The sequence below is a fragment of the Papio anubis genome, chromosome 12 (assembly GCF_008728515.1).
Source record: "Papio anubis isolate 15944 chromosome 12, Panubis1.0, whole genome shotgun sequence".
NCBI lineage: Eukaryota > Metazoa > Chordata > Mammalia > Primates > Cercopithecidae > Papio > Papio anubis.
In genome coordinates, this window is record NC_044987.1 from 72,809,889 (window position 1) to 72,835,692 (window position 25,804).

A 25,804-nucleotide genomic window follows, 5' to 3' on the forward strand; every position below is an offset into this window, starting at 1 on the left:
TGTCTGTTCATATCCTTTGCCCACTTTTTGATGGGGTTGTTTGTTTTTTTCTTGTAAATTTGTTTGAGTTCTTTGTAGGTTCTGGATATTAGCCCTTTGTCAGATGAGTAGATTGCAAAAATTTGCAGAAGTGATTCTTTTAAACCTTAAGTCAGGTCAGGATTATAACACTTAACAACTCTACATGGACTTCTGTGTGAACAGGGCTCCCATGAAATAGTACAATGTGACAGTCTTACAGATCATATCACTCTTTTGTTCAAACCTCTCCCATATCTTCCAATCTCATTCAGAGTAAAAGCCAAAACATAAAGGCCTTATTTGACCTAGGTGCTTTGTTACCTCTCTGACCACATCTCATATTACTGACACTCTCACTCACTCCACTCCAACTATCCTGGCCTCTCTGCTGCTCTCAAATATACGAGACAAACTCCTTCATTGTGTGCATTCACTAGCAACCCCTGCTTGGAATTTAAATTTTTATTTCCAATGAAAGTTTCTCTGGTTCCTCTAAGTAACTTCTTCACTTTTTTCTCCTTGGCACTTATCACTAACATACCATATATGATTTATTTACTTTGTTTATCACATGTTTTTCCCAATAGAGTGTATGTTCCATTAGAACAGAAAGTTTTGCCTGGTTTGTTCATGCTGAATCCCCAAAACTTAGAACAGTGCTTAGTACAGAGTAGAGCCATTAAATATTTGTTCAATTAATAAATTTTGTTTCCTCTTTACCTCTCAGCCCTTATTCCTCACCACTCATACTCCATCCCTCTGCACTAGCCACACGTGCCTTTTTTTGAGTTCCCTAAATGTCATATTCCTTACTACTTAAACCTCTGCACATATCATTTCTACTGCTTGTATGGTCAGCTTTCCCCCACTCTTTGCCACTCCTTCAGGTTTCAGCTTTAATGGCACTTAGATAATGATTCTCCACAGACCCTTTGTCATACACTTCTAATAATATCTCATTTCTTCACTGCATTTTTCACAGCTTTTATTACTTGTTAAATGTCTGTCTTCCCAACTAGACTATAAACTCCATAAAGGCAGGGACAATGTCTGTCTTTGTTCATTACTATAGGTACTACACGCATGAAACTCATAAAAAGCTTGATTAAGAAGGAAGAGGGGACAAAAGGACAAGTTAAATGGTAAACTAGAAATGAATAGCTGATCAGGACGCAGAGGCACAAGAATGATATAGTGGACTCTGGGAAGTCGGTGGGGAAGGCTGGGAGGAAGTGAGGGATAAACGACTACATACTGAGTACAGTGTACGCTGTCCGGGTGATGTGTGCACCAAAATCTCAGAAATAACCACTAAAAACTTATCCATGTAACCCAAAACCACCTGTATCCCAAAAACAATTGAAATAAAAATTTAAAAAAATTAAACCTGACACTTAGAAATTAAAGATAAAAGGTCGAAATTCCCAGTATAAAGATAATATTCGACACCACAGTGATGAATAGCACCACTTAGAATACATGCAGATTCTGTGAGAGAGAAAGTAGCTAACAGAGGAGAACAACCACATTCCAAGGACCAGGAAGAAGGATGCCAAAAAGTCAAAGGAAGGGAGAGTCAAGAAAAAAATGAGTAACATTATAATTACGCCTAAAAGAAATGACTTTATTTTTCTTGAGAGAGGGTCTCACTATGTTGCCTATGATGATTTTGAACCCCTGGGCTCAAGTGCTCCTCCCCACCTCAGCCTCTCGAAGTGCTGGGAATATAGACATTAGCCCCACGTCCAGGGAAATGCCTTTAAAGACAGAGATGCCAGAATTCCCATTAAACTTAACATTGTTCAAAATCTTCTAGCCAATTTGACAAGACAAAAAAAAGACATAAAAAGTGTTATTTGTAACATAGTCAATTAACTATGAGGCATATAGGAGGATCAACTAAAAAATCATTAGAAACAAACAGGGTTCTATGAGGTGGCTACATGTACAAAATTCAGTAACTTTATTATAAGTTAGCAGTTTGAAAAGTTAAACATATTCTACACACAGCAATAATAAAAACACAAAATATTAACAGGACCAGAGCACACTATATGAAGAAAATGATAAAACTCTACTTAAAGACACAAAAGTGTGAATAAATGGGAAGACAGCATTTGGAGCTATATGTTAATTCTTCTGAAAAGTTAACTTCAAAGGATTCCAATGAAAAGTTCGAGTTATTTTTAATGAGAATGTTTTTGAACGTCTAGAATAGACATAAGTCAGATTTGAGTATGTTTGAGCCTGAGGTTTACTACACAGAGAAAGGGAAAGACTGATGATACCAGAGAGGACAACCAGTGGAAGAGGGTCCTAAAAACACACAAGAGAATACAATAATTTGTTAATTCAGCAAACATTCTGTTGAGTCCTTAGGATGTGCTACACACCATAGACACAAAGTCAAAAAGATATAGTCTCTGCCCTGAAGTCCAAACTAGTTTAATGCCACAAACTGAAAAAGAGTGCCTCAACCAGAGAGAGAGAACATGCGAGCAAATTGTATAATTTCTTCTTAAATTAAGACATAAGCCCAGATATTTTAGTGCAAAGTGCCATTCCAAATATTCAGCAAGGGCATATATTTGCAAGAAAAAAAAATTTACTTTTGGATCATTTTTAAAAGATCATATCCATCTCTTCAAATTCTATATAGTTTTTTAAAAAACATCTTTGGGAATCTCTAAATTTTTAGTAACATATATTACAAGTAATCTAAAAACAACTACAAATATTACTGAAAAGCTAAAAGTCTAGGATAATCATATTACACATATTTTACATAAAACCCTTACTTTTAATTCATAATAAATAAAAGATACTTAGTATTAAGACAAGGTAAACTATGCACAACAAAAGATTGCAGAACTAAGAGATTCACATCATCTGTAAAAAATTCTAGTTTTTTTCCTATCTCTGCCAGTCACCAAAATTCAACATCAAATTATATAAAGATTAATTTAAATGGTCATATGAAAAGACACAAAACTTGAAATCAGAGATCTATAATGCTCATGGTTTCAACTAAAACTTTTTTTTTTTTTTTTTTGAGATGGAGTTTCACTCTTGGTGCCCAGGCTGGAATGCAATGGCGCAATCTTGGCTCATCACAACCTCTGCCTCCCGGGTTCAAGCAATTCTCCTGCCTCAGCCTCCCGAGTAGCTGGAATTACAGGCATGCGCCACCACGCCTGGCTAATTTTGTATTTTTAGTAGAGATGGGGTTTCTCCATGTTGGTCAAGCTGGTCTCGAACTCCCGACCTCACATGATCCGCCTGCTTTGGCCTGCCAAAGTGCTGGGATTACAGGTGTGAGCCACTGCATCCAGCCCCTAAAATCATTTTTTAAGATGTGAAAAAACAGCAATTTTGGCCAGGCATGGTGGCTCACGCCTGTAATCCCAGCACTTTCAGAGACCGAGGCGGGTGCATCATCTGAGGTCAGGAGTTCAAGACCAATGTGGCCAACATAGTGAAACCCTGTCTCTGTTAAAACGAAAAAATTAGTCAGGTGTGGTGGCGAGTGAATCCCTTCAAGGCAGGAGAATCCCTTGAACTCAGGAGGCGGAGTTTGCAGTGAGCTGAGATTACACCACTGCCCTCCAGCCTGGGTGACAGAGCGAGACTCCATCTCAAAAACAACAACAACAACAAAAACTCAGCAACGTTGTTCAAATGTACAGTTGTATGTTGGATCTACTGTATTTCCAAAGTATACCTACTACATCTTTACTCCAGAAACCTCAGGTCTTAGAATTTTTTGTATTACCATGTAGGATGATATCCTGGGCACTATGGAAGACACAAATAATTCCCCAAAACAATACTATCTACTCTTTCTAAATCATTCAGTTCATTCTTTACTACCTATTTCCACTAAACTCTTCCACAGTCCTCTAGCCCACAATGACTTCCCCTTCCTCTGAACCTCTCCAACCACTTAAGTGTTGGCTTAAGTATCTAGGTACTTAATATTGATATCAAATATCAACATTTGATACTTCTCATACACTATTTTGACTTTTTTGTGCATAATCACATCTTTTCTTAGGGTTGGCGTAACAATCAGAGTAGGGGTGCTGAAGAAATGGTGAGAGAAGAATACCAGAGTTGGGATTACAACATTCTACACACTGCTTTGAGACTATATTTGAAGTTCTTGGATGAAGTCATTTAATCCTATGCATAAATGAGGGCTAGACATTCAATCTAGGATCTTTAATGATAGGTATTGTTTTTGAGAATTATTTGTTTTCCATAGTGCTCATATCATCATATGTGGTAATACAAAAAATTATAAATTTTTGGATGATGTGATCAAAGAAATGAAGCCAAATGACCACACTTGACCAAAGCCAAGGATCCAAATCTAGGAGATAAAACTGGTAACAAATAAATAATATAGAAAACTGTCTAGGAGGAAATCTGGGTTTGTCAAAAAAGAAAATTATTAAAATTGAAAAAAATATTTGGAAAATTGCACAAGGAGATTATCAAGGTCTTTGCAAACTTTCATTAATAATCTAGAATGCTTCATAATTCAAATAATACTTTAAGTCTAACTAGGTAAATAGCACTAATTTCAAGCTTTTTGTTCCAATATATTCTAATTATACAAACCACTTACAAAACATCATACTTACTGAGATCTCTACATTTAATAGTACTATATTCAAAAGAGATGCAAAGATAGTCACATGCTTCTCTCAGTTCAGGAATAGATATGCCATCAGGACAACGGATTATTCCTGTTTTATAGTAATCCTGGAAAAAGAAAAGTAAGAAAAGCATAAAATATCTGGAGAACAAGGTAGCCAAAACTTATTATTAAGGTAGAGCTGGTAACATTTTCAGAAACAGTAGAGAACTCTGACATCTTTGAAACGTGGAAGTTTAATCTTAGATGAGACCTCCGTTCACCTACTTTTTCATTTTACCTATAAGGAAAATTCAGGTCCAAATGAATTCATCAACTGACCCTGTCATACAATTATTTAAAAGCAAAGGTAAGATTTGAATGTAGGGCTCCCTGTTACCTAATTCATGTCTTCTTTATGGCATTATACCAATGCATATGTATTTTTCTTCTACAAGTTATATTTCTATAAAACTATCATAAAGTTTTAAATTTTTTTTAAAAAGTAAGGAAATTGAATGATATATTATGCTACCTTAAATACTACCTAGATAATTTAACAAAATTTGAGGTTTTTAGTACAGAATTATAGTCCTATTCAGGTATTAAAATATGTAAAATAAGACATACCATTAGATATACTTCTTCTAATACTACCCTTTGGTGATTCCATATGATGACAAGCAATACTAATTATTTCGAAAATCTACGTAACAGGTTGTTAAAGGACGAGCCCAGAATCACAGATAAGTTACTTCAGAGATGAGTGACAAAAATTCTTTTCAATTCCACAAGGGGAAATATGGACAGCTAAAAAAGCACTTTTTCCCCAAAATTAAGACCTGGCTCGGCCAGGCACCATGGCTCACACCTATAATCTCAGAACTTTGGAAGGCCGAGGCGAACAGATCACCTGAGGTCAGAAGTTCAAGACCAGCCTGGCCAACATGGTAAAACCCTGTCTCTACCAAGAATACAAAAATTAGCTGGGCATAGTGGCGCACACCTGTAATCCTAGCTACTCAAGGGGCTGAGGCAGGAGAATCACTTAAGCTCAGAAGGCAGAGGTTGCAGTGAACCAAGATCGCACCACTCCACTCCAGCCTGGGCGACAGAGCGAGCCTCCATCTCAAACAAACAAAAAAAAAGATCTGTCTCAAGTTTCCTGAGGTTCAGAACCAAAGTAACCAGTAACACAATTTCTAAGGTTGCTGCATCAATGGAAGTGAAACATCTTCTGGTACTTGTATGACTATTCACCTGATCAAGATCAACTACTTTCCTGATCTGTCTTCCATCACAGAATCCTCCCTTCCCTCAAACTACTTAAGAAAACGGTATTTTCAGGCTGTGGCACAAACTGTCACAAACTATCAAACCTTTTTTTTTCTTTTTTTTTGAGACAGGTTTTCACTTTGTTATCTAGGCTGGAGTGCAATGGTGTGATCTCAGCTCACTGCAACCTTCGCCTCCTGGCGCAAAAGATCTTCCCACCTCAGCCTCCCAAGTGTTGGAGGCCGAAAGAATGAGGGCGGTGACCGACTCAGTATACCACTGGAGGCTATATGAGCAAACAGCAAACTGTTCTCATGAAAGCAGGTTGCTGGCAAACTGAAACTGCATCTGCCGCCCAGAACTAATGCTGAGGACAGTCACGCCCCAGGTGCAGTGTTTCTTGTGATTGTCTACGCACAACTGAAGTCTGTTAGCAATCATGTGAACCTGTGATAAATCAAGCAGCTAACCAATAGCGCCTTCTCCCGGTTCTTTGTCCCCAGTAAATACAAAGGGCTGTGGAAGCTCAAGGTCCTTGCTCGCTAGAAACAAGGAGCCCCCAGCCCCTTCTTTAAACCAGATTATGTTGTCTTTCTTTTCATCCCTGTGTTCATCCCCCTTCATTCAGTCCCGTAGTAACCGTCACATCCCAAGTGCCTGGAACTACAGGCATGCCACTACGCCCAGCTAATTTTTGGATATATTCTTTTGGTAGAGATGGGGTTTTGCCATGTTGCCCAAGTTGGTCTTGAAATCCTGGACTCAAGCCATCCACCTGTCTTGGTCTCTTAGCGTGCTGGGATTATGGGCATGAACCACTGCATCCAGCCTTATGAACCAAAATCACTGAATTTAAATTACAAGTAGGGGCTCTGTATGATAAATTAAAATATTAAAAAAAAAAAAAGACCGGTTAAAACCTCAAAAAAAATTTTAAAACAAAGACATCAGCTGGGCACAGTGGCTCACACCTGTAATTCTAGCACTTTGGGAGGCCAAGGCAAGAGGACTGCTTGAGCTCAGGAGTTCAAGATCAGCCTGGACAATATGGTGAAACCTCATCTCTACTAGAAATACAAAAAATTAGCTGGGTGTGGTAGCACATGCCTATAGTCCCAGCTACTAGGGAGGCTGAGGTGGGATGATCACTTAAACCCAGAAGGTCGAGGCTACAGTTAGCCGTGATCACTCTACTGCACTGCAGCCTTGGCAACAGAGTGAGACCCTGTCTGGGGAAAAAAACAAAAAACCAAAGATGTTAACAAATACATTTTGGAGATGACTTTTAATGTTTCTAAGTTTGCTAGTTATGTGCAATAAAATAATAGAATCAAGTAGTAGTCATATTCATTCTCAGAGAGTAAAAATGATCGATTTACTGCATTTAAGAGAAAGAGAAGTAAATATGACTCCAGAAATGTTACTAAATACCTGAAAGAACTGCATATGCAAGCCTAAGAGATTAATAATCCCCTATCCTATCATCCTGAAGGTCATAAAATTCATTTGCTTCTATTATATTATCTGTATGTACTAAAATAAAGATGAGAACACGGCATGGTGGCTCAATGCCTGCAATCCCAGCACTGGGAGGCCAAGGCGGGAGGATCACTTGAGCCCTGGAGTTTGAGAACAGCCTAGGTAACACTGTGAGACCTCGTCTCTATAAAAAAGGAAAACAAAAAGAATTAGCCAGGCATCGTGGTGCATGCCTGTAGTCCCAGCTACTCAGGAATGTGTGGCAGGAGGATTGTTTGAGCCTGGGAGGTTGAGGCTACAGTGAGCTATGATTGTGCCACTGCACTCCATCCAGCCTGGGTGAAAGAGCAAGAAGACCCTGTTGCAAAATAAAAATATAAACAAAATAAAATAAAGATGAATTAAATGGTATTTAAGGAAAAACAATATCCTGGAATAACTCCAGAGAGATATTCAAATAGAATTCTGCTTCTAATCCAAGTACCTACTAAGAAGGGGTCTTATGATTAAGTCAATACTCACCAGAATAGCTCGAAACACAGTGGAACCAATTCCCTCTGCCACCTCATACTCTCCTTTCTCATTAGGTCGTGTAAAGTTATGTTCTCGGCCAGATCCAAACATCCTATGATAGTAAATAATTGAGAAATATGTCAATAGAATACTTCCTTCGAAAGGGAAAATAGATTTCATGTACAAATGTAAAAAGGAATTATATCATTAAATTAGTCAAGAATATTTATCATTAATGTATTCTGGCAAACATCATAAAAGAAGGAATATTAAAAACATTTTCTTTTTGATGGTAGGGAACACTAGTATAGATTTTCTCTAAGCAACACTAAAATAAACAACAAAATTCAGAAGCTAAAGAGCTTTCCTACCACTTCTCCTCAGAAAACAACACCAATCAATTAATCAAGGGAAAAAGGTGAGTTTTTAATACTAATCTTATCAGGAAGAAAAAAAAAAGGGAAACCATGTTATCTGTGCTTTTTCCTTAAAACTGCTGTTTTCATTGTACAGTTAATGCCATAATGCAGCACATAATAGCAGGCTAACCTGAGACAAAGTGATATGATACAGGACAAGTCAGGTTGTTTTACATTTCACAATCTCAACTATAAATGTAACAAATCCTACTCAAAATTATTAGACTTGCCTCCTGGAACTGAAAAACAAGCAATCAAATGCTGGGATAGACAGGAATTAAGAAATAGGACAATGGCAAGTTTAAGAAAATAAAAAAAAAGCTCTTACATAAGAAAATACAAATGACTATGTTTTTTTCAAGTCATGTTTGTTGGCCCTTCAACAGTGCAATTTCCAAAATATGTCCTTAACAATAAAAAATGTACTCTAGTACTCTCCAGAAAATATAAAAATCATGATTAAAGAAAGGTGAACCTCTAGATCCTATGGTACGGTTGAATTAAGTATTCTACTTAATAGTTTCCTAATTCAAATAGTTTTCTCTTTCGTTGTAACACAGAAAACTATGAACAACAAAGCTTTTTTATGTCAAAGTTTCCAAAAGAATGCCAACTGCTTTTTACAGTTCCCATGAATATTAATTTTCATCCCCAAAGACACACTTTAGTCAATTGGCATAAAAAGAAGGCTTTGCTAATTGAAAAAGAAGAAAAAGAAGATAGTCTTTCAGGAATCAAATGTCATGATTTAAACTTTTTACAAAAGGGGAAAGCTACTCTTTTCACATCAATATGAACACTTAAAAACCTTTTTTTTTTTTAAGAAAATATAACAGCCAAAATTTTAAATATGTACTTTTTATTCTTTCTATATATGTGATGTAAAAATATAAAGTATTATTAACAGTGTCAAGTCATATTCCTGATAATTTGTCGATAATCCTCCCCTACAACACTAAAAACACAAAAAAAGCCTATAGTTCAAAGATATTTTTTTCATGATATAAAGCATAGTGTTAACATTGAAGGAAAATATTTAGTTACTCAAAAATGTATACAATATCACAACGGCAGCATTTATTCTGTATTATGAGACAATGATAAATCACACACACACACACACACACACACACACACTGCATATGCAATCTAGTAAAGTACAAGTTTTTATCTCATATAAATTTCTATTTCATGCACATGCCCTTTCACTTGATAGTAGTGTAACCAAAGATACTGATTTTACAATTAAAAGGTATAGTTTGGACACGGGGAAAAATCAAGTCTCTATTGTCTATATCCTTCTTAGACTGTGGTTCCCGTAACTGCAAACTTTAAATAGATCTATTACTCTGGACCAGCACAAATCAGAAGATGACAATTATTTCCTTCATTTTGCTAACTACTTGTTGACATTCCTTTTTTATTTTTTTTTTAAGTATCTACATCAAACCGACAATTCATGCTGACTTTACAGCTAAACAACCTATTGGCTTTTTTTTTTTTCTGCCTTTAAACAATGCTGATTGTTTATATTTTGTGATTCAATGGGAACTCAAGTGCAGGAAACGTATTATCATTGCTAAATTCACCTGGTTAGATTAAATTTACAGTCTCAATATGTAAAGACATTTTAGTATCCTGACTTCAATAACTATTTGCTATTTTCTACTGGTACTACAAAGAACACTAGAAATAAAACCAAGTTCAAGTTCTTACTCTATCACTTTCTAGCTGTATTAACTTGGGACAAGTAATTTAGCCTCTAAAGCTCAGTTCTTTCATCTGTAAAACAGAAATGTTACATTTCAACAGAGAATTACTGTAAAACTTAAACGAAAAAATAATGGCGGTAAAAGCACCTTATAATTAGTAATGCAAATAACTGCAATAATACAAACCTGCCCAACATTGTATTTGGCTGTGCAGTAAAAATGGATGGGTCTACAACAAATCTAGTGTTATCCACTATTAGTGTCACTCGTTCTGACGTTCTTATATTCCGAGCTCCCTCTTTTGCATTTTCATATACAAACACCATCTCCCCAGATGTCTTACAGCTACCATCTGAACTTGACTGACTACTGTTTCTGCTGCTGGTCCCAGCACTGCTAATAGAACCATTTGGGGATGCTTTTTGAGGACGTGGACTGCTTGGACGAGAGGAACTGTGATCTTTTTCTCGTTCTGAAATAAAGATGTTAGACAAAGTTAGGAAATTTTCTTTTAAAAATTCAAGATCTATATATATATATATCTTTTTAAATGTTTGATTTATAAAAGTTGTTTTAAGTCACAGCATTTCTACTTTTCAGTTTCAAATAACATGTTAACAGAACACCATAAACATTCATTTAGTTCCAGGAATAAAACCCAAAACATCAAAATGCTTTCTAAAATCTTTAGTTGTAGACTTTTAAAAAAGATGTATAGCTGACTAATGCTAACCCAAACTAACATCAAGATTAAGGAAAATTTTATATTTTTACTTCACTTAAAAATAGAAACCCAAGGAACCAAATATTCTCACAAGTAAAATAAATATGCTTTGAAAGTTATTACAGTAAAAGATTAATAAGAATACCAATTTAAGCTGTCCTAATTACTAAAAGGGATAACACTATTCTGAGAACACAAAGTACAATCTTTAGAATCTCACTATGTTAATAAGGGCATTCTAAAACCAGCAACTTATCTCAAAAAAAGAAGGTCCCCATCCCCCACAAAAAAGAAAGAAATTCACTAAGGGCAGTAAGAAGTATTTATTTATTTTTAATGATTTTTATGTCTACCAAATAAAGTGGCTTTAGTAGCTCATGATATATTGTTTTCTTCTCATTCTCAAGTTTGTTGAATAAAGTACTGCTACAAATTTTATGATCTATAATTGCAGTCTGAAATAAAAACTAAGATTTTGTGATATGTTTCACTTAGAGACTAGATCGCTAAACTTTAAAGGTGACCTAAAAATGTACCTCCATCTCATCAGTTTCATCAGCTTTTGCCAAATTCCTCTATGACTCAAACTACTTAGAACACTATGTACAGCATTATTGATTATATAATTAGGTTTGACATATCTCCAGAGATACTCTGACGCCTCCCTTTTATTGCCTGATTCTACAATACTGGTAGCATCCCAAAAGCAAAATTTGCTAAAGCAGTATTAATGAAATAATGTATCATATCCTGCTATTCTACTCCCAGATACTGACTTTTTCATGTAACAAACTGTCAACTCTAATTTATACTTTTGTTGCTGTCTGGCTTATAAGTGCTCGTTTGACTTCAAGGATCAACTGAAACATTGACAACTTCTCTCATAATTAGACCCTAATATTAATGATTCTTATTTACAACAGATTATCAGAAACTACTGCTGCATATAGTAAGTCAAAGTTTTAATTTGTCCCTTCTGCGGGAGAAAATAAAAATCAGCAAGCTCACATGCTAAGGTACCTCTTCTTCAGCTGGTGTTTTATAGTCACACCATGTGTTCACCTGGGATAACAACAGTCATTCATAATAATGAATGGGAAGGAAGGGAAAGACCTGAGCTAGTTATTAACAAAGTAAAACACACCACACCTTTCATCTATTTTTATTATTAAATTTGAGATACTGTCAAAAATCAGAATAAATAACATAATGGCTATTCTACCTTTCAGGTCCTTTGTTAGCATGATAATAACTAAACTCCTATCAATAATTTACTACAAACTATTGCTATATATTTCATAAGACAAAAATTAACTTGAGAACTTTGAAAATCTATATATCACAGTTTCAAAGGCTTTTCAAATTACTTATTTTATAAGACTGTACCAGAGGTTAAAAAATTCACATTCACTTTGCATTTAATAAGCTGTTTTTTCTTTCACAGCAAGAACCAAGCTCAACTAAAACAGAAACAACTGAATAGAAGAAGCTAATTACACTCTGCTGTATTAGGCACAATTCAATGTCATTACTACTTTAAAAAGGTAAATGCAGGTTTTTAAGAACTGTTAGGAAGGTTAGTTGATTTTACATACCAACATGGTGCTGTCGTGTTGGAGAAGTCACATTTCTAATACAAGGAGTGAGTTGAGACTCTGTTCTTTCATGAGATGAATCTCGTGATCTGTCACTTGACCTTCGTCTATCTCTTGATCTCTCATGACCCCCACTAGCACCATGTAGACTCATTTTGGTGTGGTCGACTCCTCCCTTAGCAATACGCGAGGATGTACTGATAAGTTAGAAAGGAAAATTAACCATAAAAGCAGAACGTAAGATTGCAAACATTTTAAAAGAAAAACCCGAGTAACATAAAACTAATATATTGAAGTGCAAAAATGAAATGCTACTTTCCAATTCTGAAACCTAATTTACCTCAAACTTGTAGGCTTTAAAAATTCTGGAATGTGTCTTTGAAGACTACATAGTTGAACTCAGTTTTTTCTGAACGAGAAAACTAAAGCTTAGAAAGGTTAACTAACATATGAGTTAGTAGAAGTTGTAGTAATAGTAGTAGATCACCCAGATATCTTAAATGTTACTCAAATGTTCTTTTGATTTCCTTCATTGTGGGGGAAAAGAGAAGGCAAGAGCTTCTGGAGCTCTTAAAAAACTGAGGAATGGGGCAAACAAATTAGTCTCCCTGCCAAACAAAATAAGTCTACATGCTAACTTCAATCAACCAACTTTGAGTTGAGTCTTTTCAAAACACTATGATTTTTTTTTAAAGTTTTTCTGAAAAGCATTTCTCAGCCAGGCGCAGTGAATCATACCTGCAATCCCAAAGCTTTGGGAAGTCAATGTGGATGAATCGCTTGAGGTCAGGAGTTCGAGACCAGTCTGGCCAACATGGCAAAACCCTGTCTCTACTAAAAATGCAAAAATTAGCTGGGTGTGGTGGCACACACCTGTAATCTCAGCTACTCAAGAGCCTGGGGCACAAGAATCGTCTGGGAGACAGAGGTTGCAGTGAGCTGAGATCACGCCACTGCACTCCCGCCTGGGGGACAGAGCAAGACTCTATCTCAGGGAAAAAAAAAAAGGAAAGAAAAATATTTCTCTGAAAAACCTAACAAACCTACCTACTCTGACTACATAAAGTCACAGAATTTTTAAAAACTTAAAAATATCTTATATATAATAAACTTCTCCACCAGAAGTGAAAAACTCAGAATGTTGATTAAAATAGTCCAGTTTACAGAATATTTTAACACAATTATGTATTAAGTTACACATACTATATGTACAATGCTATGTTAAATGCCAACAGAAAGAAGCTTCCTCAGGAGCTTGTTTTCTAAGTGTAGCAGTAATAGATGAACATGCAGAACTTTAAACAATTCAAGAGTTATCCCAACTTCCAAATATAAAACTACTAAACAGTTCCCAAATACATAACTACTAAACGGGTATTAGATAATAAATGCTTTAGGATCTCAAAGAAAAAAGACATTGCTATAGAGTAGCCACTAGTGTATCACTAGTGTCCAGCTCCTGACAAATAGATAAAATTTCAATAATTAGAGTACATTTTGCAAATAAGAAAACTGATGGTAATAAAAATAATAAAGCCAGACCTAAGGCAATTTGGAAATTTACTATGTTAGCATATACTATGGTTTAAGCAATTTGAAAATTTGCTATGTTAGCATATACTATGGTTTAAAAATATTAAAGTACTTTTTAGAAACAGAAGGAACTTCATGGCTTTAAAGTAAAATTGTCTAATGCTTATTGCTTGACATTTTGAATGATACTTAATATTCTGGAAACTTAGGTTTCTCATTTGTAAAATGTAGATTCTATTTATTTTCTAAGGTTAATAGGTGAATTAAATGAAGTATAATAAGTAAGCTGACCAGCAATGTACCTGGCACAACATAATTACTCAAGAAATGTTGGTTTATTTAGTTATGACAGATGAGGATATTAAAGTTCAGAACTGCAAGACTTGCTCAGGGTCACATAGTATTTAGTAGAAATGCTAATAACACCATAACCTAAGCCTTTTGATTCATTCCAGTGCCCCTCTCATAATATTATACTGGTCTCCTTTAGCAAAACCATATGAGTTAAAATTTAATCTTGGTGATTCAGAAAGCAAAATCTTTCGGTGTCTCTGGGTCATCTCTTTGGTTGATTTTATTAGCTTTAATATTTTTTGTTATTTTGGTGGTTTCTTTCATTATAAAAATCAGTCATCACCTTGCTATAACAGACTACAAGGACAGAAGATAAAGTTGACTTTGTATTTATCCTGAAAGTTACTTCTAGGGAAATAAAGGCAACCTAACAGCCTTTATCAGTTATTTGTTTCTCATAAACCTACAGAGAAAAATTCTACTCCCACCTTCATTCTAGTGAAAAAAAAAATCAGAGTACAGCTGCATCAATAGAACAAAATCTTTTCTTTCAAACAGAACAAATCAAAAGATCCTACTGCACTCATGTTTTTAAAAAATCGTTAGAGTAGGAATACTGGAATTTCTGGCTTGTTTTCTAAAGTAGGAAAAAAAAGGAATCCACACTAAATAGAACAAAGATCATATATAGAAAAAATAACTCTTCAAATTATTCTGGCGGCTAAATTTTCACCATTTTCAACTATAAGAAAGCACATTATCTAAATGTGACTCTGGTAATTTAATGGACAAGGTACAAGCACAACTACGAGTAAGACAAATACAAGCTAAATGTTCAGTGTGAGTAAGGGCCAAGCAGACTGACTAATTAAAAAAGCGTTTTCACCAGACATCTCTGTAGCTGAAAGACTAGACACTGCTAAAATATTGGCTTCATTTCTAAAACACTTAGACTTTAAACGAATTCAAAAGGTGTCATAATACACTTTCATATTTTCTTTTAATTCCCACATAGACTGAACCCTGAATCAGACCTTCAAAATCAGATGTCATGGAAGACAAATTATGTCCTACTATATTTAATTCAATACTTTTAGATTAAGAAAGCACTCTAAAGGCAAAAACAGTTAATATGTACAACAGAAAATGAGGATGAGCAAGTTCAGAGGGGAAAGCTCTGCTTCAGGCTGCATTGAAGCGTTTGGGATTCATGAACTAAGGATAGGTAAGGACATGAAGACTAGATTAGCCCTAATACCTATTTCCAGCCAAGATAGAATAACAAGGGCTGAGTTTATACTCCTGTCTGAAACAACCCAAGAAACCAAACAGAATATATGAAACAATAGTCTGCAAGACACGGCACATCAGGCAATGAAGGAGCGCAATCACTGAAAAATGGAAAGCAAATGAGATAGGCCCAACAATTGTCCCAAATTACTATCTTGAGAGCATTTGCAAAGTAAACACAGAGAGGGAAAACACAAGCAGAACCCAGTGGACTGTGAGTGAAAGACATGGAGCTGAGACACTGGGATAAGAGATGGCTAGAGTTCTAAGGGAAAAGTAACACAGAGAGAAAACCTCAGAAATTTGCAGAGTCCTCCTTGAGTACTGAGCTGGATACCAGTCACACATGTGAGGACACTATGAAAAGCTGGGGAAAAAACCAACTCAAAGGATTAAAGGAAATAGTGCCCAGCACTCATACAGGGCCAGGAATAAGTCCTGTTCCCACTAGTTCAGACTGGAAAGCCTAATAATTTTTAGGGCATTGGGAAGAGAATTAGAAGACTCTAAAATGGGAAATAATTACAACTAGACTGAGCACTGTTCCAGTTCCCCTAACAAATTTTAACATCAAGACCAAAAGGACCACACTGTTTCCATATAGCTAAATCCTAAAGCAAAGCTCAAGAATATTTGTAAGTATTAGAAATATCAAACACACAAATGAAGTACAGTTTACCATGTATAGCATCCAATCAAAAATTATCAGGCATGCAAAGAAGTGAGAATACATAACCCATGAGGAGAAAAAAATCAAGTGAAATAAAACGTGAACTGACACATATGTTAGAATGAGAAATAAAAATATTAAAAAGTCACTATAACCATAGCCCTCCAAAAAGAAATGTAGAGACACACAGGATTAAAAAGATGCAAATCAAGCTTCCAGAGATAAAAATGTTTACATGTGAGATAAAAAGTATACTAAATGGCCCTTTAAAATGACTATAGTTAACAATAACTTACTATATATTATCAAATGGTTAGAAGACAGAACTTTGAATGTTCTCGACATTTTTTAAAAATTTGATGGGTGCAGCACAGCAACATGGCACAAGTATACATATGTAACAAACCTGCACGTTATGCACATGTACCCTAGAACTTAAAGTATAATAATAAAAAATAATTTAAAAAAAAGATCAATGTTTGAGGTGATAGATATACTAATCACCCTGATTTGCTCACTACACACTGTATACATGTATTGAAATATCACTCAGTACCTCTAAATATGTATAATTATTACATGTTACACATCAATTAAAAATAACTTTAAAAAAGAAAAGCACACTGAATGGAATTAATGGGAGATTACACATTATAGTAGAAATGATTAACAAATTTGAAGACAACGCAATAGGAAATATTCAAAATAAAAAAGACAGAGAAAACAGAAAAATAAACAGCATGAGTAAGCTGCAGGTCAATTTCAAGTGGCCTAATATAGGTATAAATGGAGTCCATGAAGGAAGTGGGAAGGAAAAAAAGGGAAGTAATATCTGAACTTTCTCCAAATTTGGCAAAAATTACAAACCCACAGATTCAATATGCACAACAAATTCCACACATACTTCAAAGAAAAAAATGAAAACAAACCCTGTCAACCTAGGTTTGCCATAGCCACTAAAAACATCTTTCAAAAATAAGAAGGATCTGCACTGATTTGTTGGAAAAAAATAAGAAAGTACAGACATTTTCAGGCAAAAAAAGACAAAGGAATTCATCATGAGAAGACCTGCACTACAAGAACAGTTAAAAGGTAGTCCTTCAGGGAGGAAAAAAAAAGCTAATGCCAGATGAAAACATGAATCTACACAAAAAAATGAAGACCACTAGAAAAAGTAACTGCATGGAAGAATATAATTTTTTTCTAATTGTTTAAATCTCTATAAAAGATTAAACAATAATGATAATAATAATAGAATAAGGGGTTTATAACATACACATATAACTACAGCAGCACAAAGTCTGGGAGAAAGAAATCGAAGTATATTATTGTAAGGTTTTTACACCACACAAGAAACAGTATAACATCACTTGAAGGTATACTGTGATAAGTTAAAGATGTATACTGTTAATACTAAAGCAACCACTAATATAAGAAAACAAAAAATTACAGTTAATATACCAAAAAAGAAGATAAAATAAAATCATAAAAAAAAGATTTGGCTAATCCAAGAGGGCAAAGGAAAAAAGGGATTGGGAGGAAGAAGGAAAAAGAACAAATGGGACAAACGGAAAATAAATAACAAGATAACACTTAACCTTAACCATGTCAATAATCACATTAAATACAGATAGTCTTAGCGTTTAGATGTAACCAGCCTAAACCATAAAAGGTGAAGATTATCAGATTGGATATAAAAACTAGATCCCCAGCCTGGCAGATCACTTGAGCCCAGGAGTTCGAAACCAGCCTTTCGCAATGTGGCAAAGCCTCATCTCTACAAAAAATACAAAAATTAGCTGGGTGTGGGGTGCATGCCTGTGGTCCCAGCTACTCAGGAGGCTGAGGTGGGAGGATCGCTTGAGCCTCGGAGGTCAAGGCTGCAGTGAGCAGAGATTGCGCCACTGCACTACGGCCTGGGCAATAGAGGGAGACCCTGTCTTAAAATAATAATAATAATGATAATAATAATAATAATAATAATAATAAAAGCCAGGTCCAACTACATGCTATATGGTACAAAGAGATTCAATACAAAAGAATGAGGAAAGATACACTATGCTAGCACTAGTTCAAAGACAGCAAGAGTGGCTATATTAATATCAGACAAAGCAGAGTTCAGAACAAAGAATATCACTAATGTATTTCATAAAGGGGTTAATTTATTAAGTGCACATAACAATCCAAATGTTTTTCTGCCTTATGAGAGAGCTTCAAAATACAGGAGGCAAAAACTGATAAAACTATGAGAACTAGACAATTCCACAATTATCATCAGAGATTTCATCACCTCTCTCACAATATTTAACAGAAAAACTACACAGAAAATCAGTAGGGATTGATGAGATTGGAGTAACATTATCAACTGACTTGACCTCACTGACATTTACAGAACACCCAAAAAGGGCAGAAAACTCATGCTTTTCATGTGCACACAGAACATTTATCAAGATAGATCATATTTTGGGCAATAAAACAAGTATCAATAAACTTAAAAGAATTTAATCATACAAAGTATGTTCTCCGATTACAATGGAATTAAACCAAAATTCAAAGATAGAGATATCTAGAAAATTCCCAAATACTTGGAAATTAATATCTTTACCTAAACAACTTACAGAGCAATAAATGAAATTAGAAAATTTTGAACTAAAAGAAAGTGGGAAAAAACCCAAAATACCATAATTTGTGGCATGGTATGACATTGTAACAGTACTTAGGGGCCAATTATAGCATTAAATTCCTACATTAGAAAAGAAGAAAGGTCTAAGAAAAATGACATTAGTCAATAAAATTGTTAAACCTCCACCCAGACTGCTTGGGACAAAAATCGAGAAGATACAAACTACCAATGTCAGAAATAAGAGAGGCTACAGATACTAAAAGAATAATAAAAGAATATTATAAACAACTTTAAGCCAATAAATTCAACAACTCAGAATGGACAAATTTAAACCTACAAAAAAGCTCACTTAAGAAAAGGTTGAACAGCTCTATGTTTACTAAAGAAATTTAATTTGTAGTTTAAAACATTCCCTCCAAGAAAACTCTAGGCTCATATGGCTTCACTGACAAATTCTACCAAGCATTTAAGACAGAAATAATATTACCCCTACACAGCTCTTCCAGAAAATTGACGAGAAGACAGTATTTCCCAACTCATTCTATGAGACCAACATTGCCCAGACACCAATATCTAGAAAATTCCCAAATACTTGGAAATTAAATAATACCTTTACCTAAACAACTCACAGAGCAGTAAGGAAATCAAAAAGGAAATCAGAAAATTTTGACGTAAAAGAAAGTGGCAAAAATATTACAAGAAAAGAAAACCACAAATCTTAGAACACAAATATCAATATTCTAAACAAAATTTTAATACATCAAATCCAGCAATACATACAAAAAGAATAGTAATCAAAGACCAAATGCTCTCCATCTAAAATCAGAAACAAAAATCAGAAATAAGAATGTCCACTGTCACTCTTCTTCAACAATGTACTGAGGATTCTAGCCAGTGCAATATGGCAAGAAAAGACATTCAGATTGATTAAGATGTCAAACTATCTTTATTTGCAGAAAACATGATCATCTATTGTAGACTCTAGTAAAAAAAAAAAAAAAGGTTACTAGAACCAGTAAGTTCAGCAAGGTTGCAGAATACAAAATCAGTATTTTAAAATGAACTTTATTTCTACACACCAAGAATACGCAATCTGAAATTGAAATTTTAAAAACACCACTTACAAATAACACCAAAACCTGAAATACTTAGGGATAAATATGACAAAAGATGTGAAAAACTCACACATTGCAAATTATAAAACATTATTGAAATTAAGAAGACCTAAACAAATGGAGAAACCTACCGTCTTTACAAGTCAATTTTCTCCGTAAGTTAATCTACTAGATACAACATAATTCCAATGGAAAACCAAGTAGGCTTGCTTGTCAAGAGTGACAAGTTGATTCCAAAATTCATATGCATATGCAAATGACTTAGAATAGCCTAAATAACTTTTTTTAAAGAACAGTTGGAAGACTAACACGATCTGATTTCAAGACTCATTAAAAGGCTGTAGCAATGAGTAAAATGTGCTACTGGCATGACAGGCACATACATCAATGAATCAGAATAAAGACTCCAGAAAAGAATTCACATACATATCTAGACAACTCATTTTCAACAAGGGCTCAAACACAATTCAGAGAAGAAAGAGTTTTTCATCAAATGGTGCTGGAACAAATGAATATACAATAGGTATTTCACGTTCAACAATTCTAGAAAAAAAAAAAAAAAGGAACTCTGCGTAATAGTTCCCATCATATACAAAAGTTAACTCAAAATGGACCACACACCTAAATCTAAAACTTAAAACTATAGAACTTCTAGAAATAAAAAGCACAATGCATAAAAGAACAAACTGACAATTGAACTTCATCAAAATCAAAAACTTCTGATCTTCAAAAAACAGTGTTAAGAGAATGAAAAGAAGCTATGCGCAGTGATTCAAGCCTGTAATCCCAGCACCTTGGGAGGCTGAGGCGGGATGATAGCTTGAGCCCAGGAGTTCAAGACCAGCCTGGGCAACATAGTGAGACCATTTCTACACAAAATTTTTTTAACAATTAGCCAGGAGTGGTGGCAGGCATCTGTGGTTTCGGCTACTTGAGAGGCCAAGGTGGTAATATTGCTTGAGACCAGAGGTTCGAAGTTGCAGTGAGTCATGGTCATCATGCTACTGCACTCTAGCCTGGGCAACAGAGCAAGATGCTGTTTCAAAAAAATTAATAAATAATAGAGACTAAAAACACAAGCCTCAGACTGGGAGAAAATATTTGCAAATCATATATCTGACAGAGGACTGACATGTAAGCTATATAAAGAACTCTCAAAATAACGGGAAAAAATGTGAGATACGCAGATAAAAAAATAAGTACATGAAATGATAGCGTCACTTGTCATTAAAGAAATGCAAACTAAAATGACACTGTTACATCATTACACATTAGAGTGGCTAAATGAAAAGACTGATTATATCAACTGTTGATGAGTATGTGTATGAAATGGAACCCTCATACACTTGTGGTAGGAATGGAAAATGGTACAACCATTTTAGAAACTGTTTCAAAAAACAGTTTGTTTCTTAAGAAATTAAACATAAACTAGCCATATGATTCAGTCATTCCATTATGTATTTACCCAAAAGAAAAGAAGACATTATCCATAAAAAATGATTTGTAAACAAACATTCTTAGCAGCTTTATTTGTAACAGCTCAAAACTTTATTTGTAACCTAAATGTCTATGAACAAGTGAAAGGATAAACCATCTGCGATATATCCACACAATGGAATACTACTCAACAATAAAAAAGAATGAACTACTGACACAAGTTACAACATGAATCAATCTCAAAATAATTACACTGAATGAAAGAAGCCAGATCTCTCCCCACCCCCAAAAAATAAATTATATAAAATTCTAGGAAATACAGAATAATGTATAGAGCAACAGAAAACATATTGGTGGTTTCACAAAAAAGGGGTATTAAGAGTTCAAAGGGAAGGGTTACAAAGGGCACCAAAGAAGTTTTTGAGTGTGATGTATATGCTCATTATCCTAATTATGGTAAGGTTTTATGGGTGTATATATATGTACCAAATTGTATACCAGAATTGACCTCTTGGCCAAAACACAGCTGCCTGATAATACCATAATAGAAAACAAATACTTAACCATTTCAATTACACTTAAGTAACAAAAGTCATGCCTTTCTTCTTCTAATAGTCCTTTCTTTTCACACTTTTCTTAGCAGAGTGCACTAAATTCCTTCTCTTACCAATCTATATAGATTCTGGCATCCTCTTCTTGTAATATGGTCCATGGTCCCAAGAAACCAAAAGCATTTCTACAATCAGATTAAAAACATCTACCATCACCAACTGATCACCACTTGAAAACTTCACAAACGAACGTATACTACCCAGTAAACTTACTACCAAAGCCCAAATCAGAACCCTTAATCATGATCCTCTGAGATCACAATTTTCTTAAACTGAGGAATATCAATCACTTCCAAGCACCTCTAGTTACATAAACAAATCCACCTTAAACAAAAAAGAAAATATTTCCATTTTTAAATTTTGCAGCGTTACGACTTAATAATGCTTCTGTTTTCTTTACTATCAACTTTTCACTTTGTTTCAAAATCATGCTTTGAAGCATAAGGTGAATCAACAGGCAGTAAAGTTTCTAAAAACCTTTAAATCTTATTAAAATAGTGCACTCTCAGAAGCAAATATCTATCGCTTCTCGGCCTTTTGACTAAGATCAAGTGTAGAAGCAAATATCTATTCACATCAAACTTTAGAATGCAAATCTGGTATGAACTTCTGCATATGATTTCGTCACCTAATTTGTTTAAAAATTCTAATTATAGCAACAGTTTTCAATGGCAGGCAGGTTCCTAAGAACTGAAGAAAAACATAAGGGTCTCGTTTTGTTCAATGAAACTAGATACTCCTACAAGGGGAAAAAGTTTATAATACTAAACTAATATGTACAGAGTTCCAACAGTACTGCAAAGTTTATAACAAAAACCAAGCCATTTTTTGAATGGGTAAACTGTAGTACAGTCATACCATAGAAAATTATTCAGCAATTTAAAAAAAACTATTGATATCTACAACAAATGTGAATGGATCCAAAAGCATTACACTGAATGAAAAAACCCAAACCCAAAAGTTTATATGCTATATCATTCCACTTATATAATGTTCTCAAAACAACAAACTTATAGGGATATAGAACCAAATCTGGGGTTGCCACAGGTCAGAGTTGGAGAGGGGGTGTAACTATAAAGGGGTAACATAAGAGAATTTCTTTGTGGTGATAGAACAGTTCTATATCCCGATTGTGGTGGAAGTTACATGAATCTATACATACGATAAAATATCACAGAACTATGTACCAGAAAAAAGAAAAAGTGCATGTAAAAATTGATAAAATACAAGAAAGGTCAATAATGTAGTTATTAGTATTGTACCCATGTCAGTTTCCTGGTTCTCATAATGTACTAAAGTTATGTAAGATGTTATCATTGAAGGAGGCTGAGTAGAGTACCTGGGAACTCACAGTATGATTTTTTGTGACTTCTTGTAAATCTAAAATTATTTCACAATGAAAAAGCTTAATATATATAACAAAAGGGGCGATAATGTGGAGACAAAAAAACACTAAACTATGATAAATTCAGGAACATAAAAAGGTATCCATAAAATAAGGACAGGAATGCTGCAATTTTAAAAAAAATTAAAGAATAAGAAAAAGTTCTGAGAAATTCAAAATAATAGCAGAAATTTTTACAAGGTTACTAGAAGGGTTGAAAGAAAATATTGAATATATCCTTAAAAGAACAAAAATACAAAGAAATGGAAAATAAGAAAGCATTTAAAAAGAGAACTAATGAAGGAGGTCAACATTCAACTAATATATGTTCTACAGAGAACAGAGAAAATAGACAGGAGCACATTTTCAAGGAAATAATACAAGAAAAATTTCCATAAGTAGCTGATATAAGCAGCACTCATATCAGAAAACTGTTGACAAATACACAAAACTGTAACATAAAAAACTATACATAGCTCTGTAAAAAAACATGTATGTCTCCATAAAAGGCTATATACATGTTTTTGTCCATGTTTCCTGGCTCATAACTCCCATTGCCCTTGTTATAATGTTGGGGGCACTTTAGGCCTCAGAAAACAGAATCTCTCTCTCTCTGACCTTCACCTGCCCTCTTTTCATGGCTCCTTTTTCTCTCCAAGGCAGGCCTTAGAAACTAAAAATACATTCTACTCTTCCCCTGCCTTTCTGTAATGGAGCTGACCATAAAGAAATCCCCTGACCTACTTTGCTTATAGGCCATAGGCCCCTCATTTCAGAAGGTGTCCTGTCCCATACCCTGGAGTTTGAGTGTTTTTTTTCCACTGACAATATTCCTATCCATTTGAATTAGTCGGACCTCAATAAAGAAGCAATATTTTAAATCCTATTTTTATTCTGGGAGAAAAATTAGCTTTTTTTTTTTTTTTTTTTTTTTTTTTACTATTCTAACAAATACCATATCCCCTGTTGCAGTTTTTTAAACTAAAGCTTTTAAATGATTTTATATTAATATATTTTTGAAGCAACTGATTTGCTTTTTATAAGGATCATTAATGTGTTAAGTCAGGATTTAGCAAATTATGGCTCATGGTCCAAATTCTACCCATTGCCTGATTTTGTAAATAAAGTATTATTGGAACACAGCCATGTCTATTCATGATTATTGTTCATGGCTGTTTTCATGCTACAATGACAAAGTTGAGTGATTAGGACGGTGACTGTAGCCAACATAGTCAAAAATATTTACTATCCAGCCCTATACAGAAAAAGTTTGTTGATCCCTATATTAAATGTCAGTAACTATAATATAAAAAATGCTATCAAACTTCTAAATAGATTTGATAACAATTTCTCTCTCATTTCCTTTTTTTGGTCAATTAGCCTTCTATAAACTTTCTGCTCTTCTGCTTAATATATGGTCAGTTTCCCAAGGAACAAAGGCTTAATAATGGAAAACGGAAGTTCTCAACTGAAGAATTAGTTAAATTCTCAAAGATCACCTGTAAGTCTGTTGTCGGATATGCTTTTCCCATAAAAATATTTTTCAAATGATACTTAAATCCCAGATTACCCCCACAAAGACAACTTCAGCAAGAAATATATATAACCTAAAAATAGTTTTAATACTATTTCTAAATCCTGACCTCTTTCCCTTCTTCCTAAAATCCCATTGCAGCAGCAGCAGCAGTAGCAGTAGCAGGGCCTAAGAGTATCTTGTCAAATTTCAACTGAAGTCACATGAAGACCCAGATACTAACGTAAGGTGATAAATGTTATAAGGGAAAATAAAGGTAACAAAAACAGAGTGTCACCATTTTGAATGGTCAAAGTAGAACTCTCTGAGGGGGAAATGTCTAAACAAAGACCTAAATATGTAAGAAATAGAACTATGAAATACAGAAGGGAATAGCAAATGCTAAGTCCCTGTGGTAAGAATCATCCCTGGCTTTTTCAAGACATTCAAGAAGCCCAGGGTTGCTGGAGCATAGAAAATAAGAATGACCATGTTAAAAAGGTAGCTCTTAGGCAAGACTAGAACAAGATTATGACAGGCCTTGAAGGAATGTTTAAAGGGTTTTTGCTTTTGTTTGAGTGAAATGGGTAGCAATGAAGTGTGAATTAAATGATCTAATTTACGTTTTAACAGAATCACTTTAGCTGCAAAGCAAACCATGGGAGAATAGGAGAAAGGAGGCAAAGGTAAAACCAAGAGACCATTTCAGAGGTTACTGTAAATAATCAGGCTAAAGCTGAAAGTGACTTGGACCAGTGTTATGGCAGAGTTACGTGTTAAAGAGTGTACTAGACTATATATTTTGAAGAATATGCCTCTGAAATTTACTGATGGATGAAATGTAGAAGGTGAGAGAAAAAGAAGAGTTAAGGATGACTCCATGATTTTGTCCTGAGCAACTGGAAGAATGGAAGTTCCACTTACTGAATGCAAGTGAGAGAGTGAGAGGACTAGGTT

General features: G+C 34.6%; 1 protein-coding gene across 13 annotated transcripts in view; it reads right to left on the bottom strand.

The window, feature by feature from the left end:
• The window catches only part of BTBD10 (BTB domain containing 10), a 71,683-nt gene that overhangs the window by 15,393 nt on the left and 30,486 nt on the right, over positions 1-25,804 (bottom strand). For 7 of the 13 annotated variants that reach the window (XM_017948592.3, XM_031653346.1, XM_017948591.3 and 4 more), the window contains 5 exons: positions 22,007-22,075; positions 12,378-12,574; positions 10,245-10,530; positions 7,937-8,039; positions 4,668-4,788 (listed from right to left, as the gene is read on the bottom strand). In XM_017948592.3, coding sequence (XP_017804081.2) covers positions 4,668-4,788; positions 7,937-8,039; positions 10,245-10,530; positions 12,378-12,574; positions 22,007-22,075 — 776 coding nt within the window. The remainder of the gene's footprint in view (positions 1-4,667; positions 4,789-7,936; positions 8,040-10,244; positions 10,531-12,377; positions 12,575-22,006; positions 22,076-25,804) is intronic. The other 6 variants (XM_009186540.4, XM_009186534.4, XM_009186539.3 and 3 more) reach the window with 1 other exon arrangement.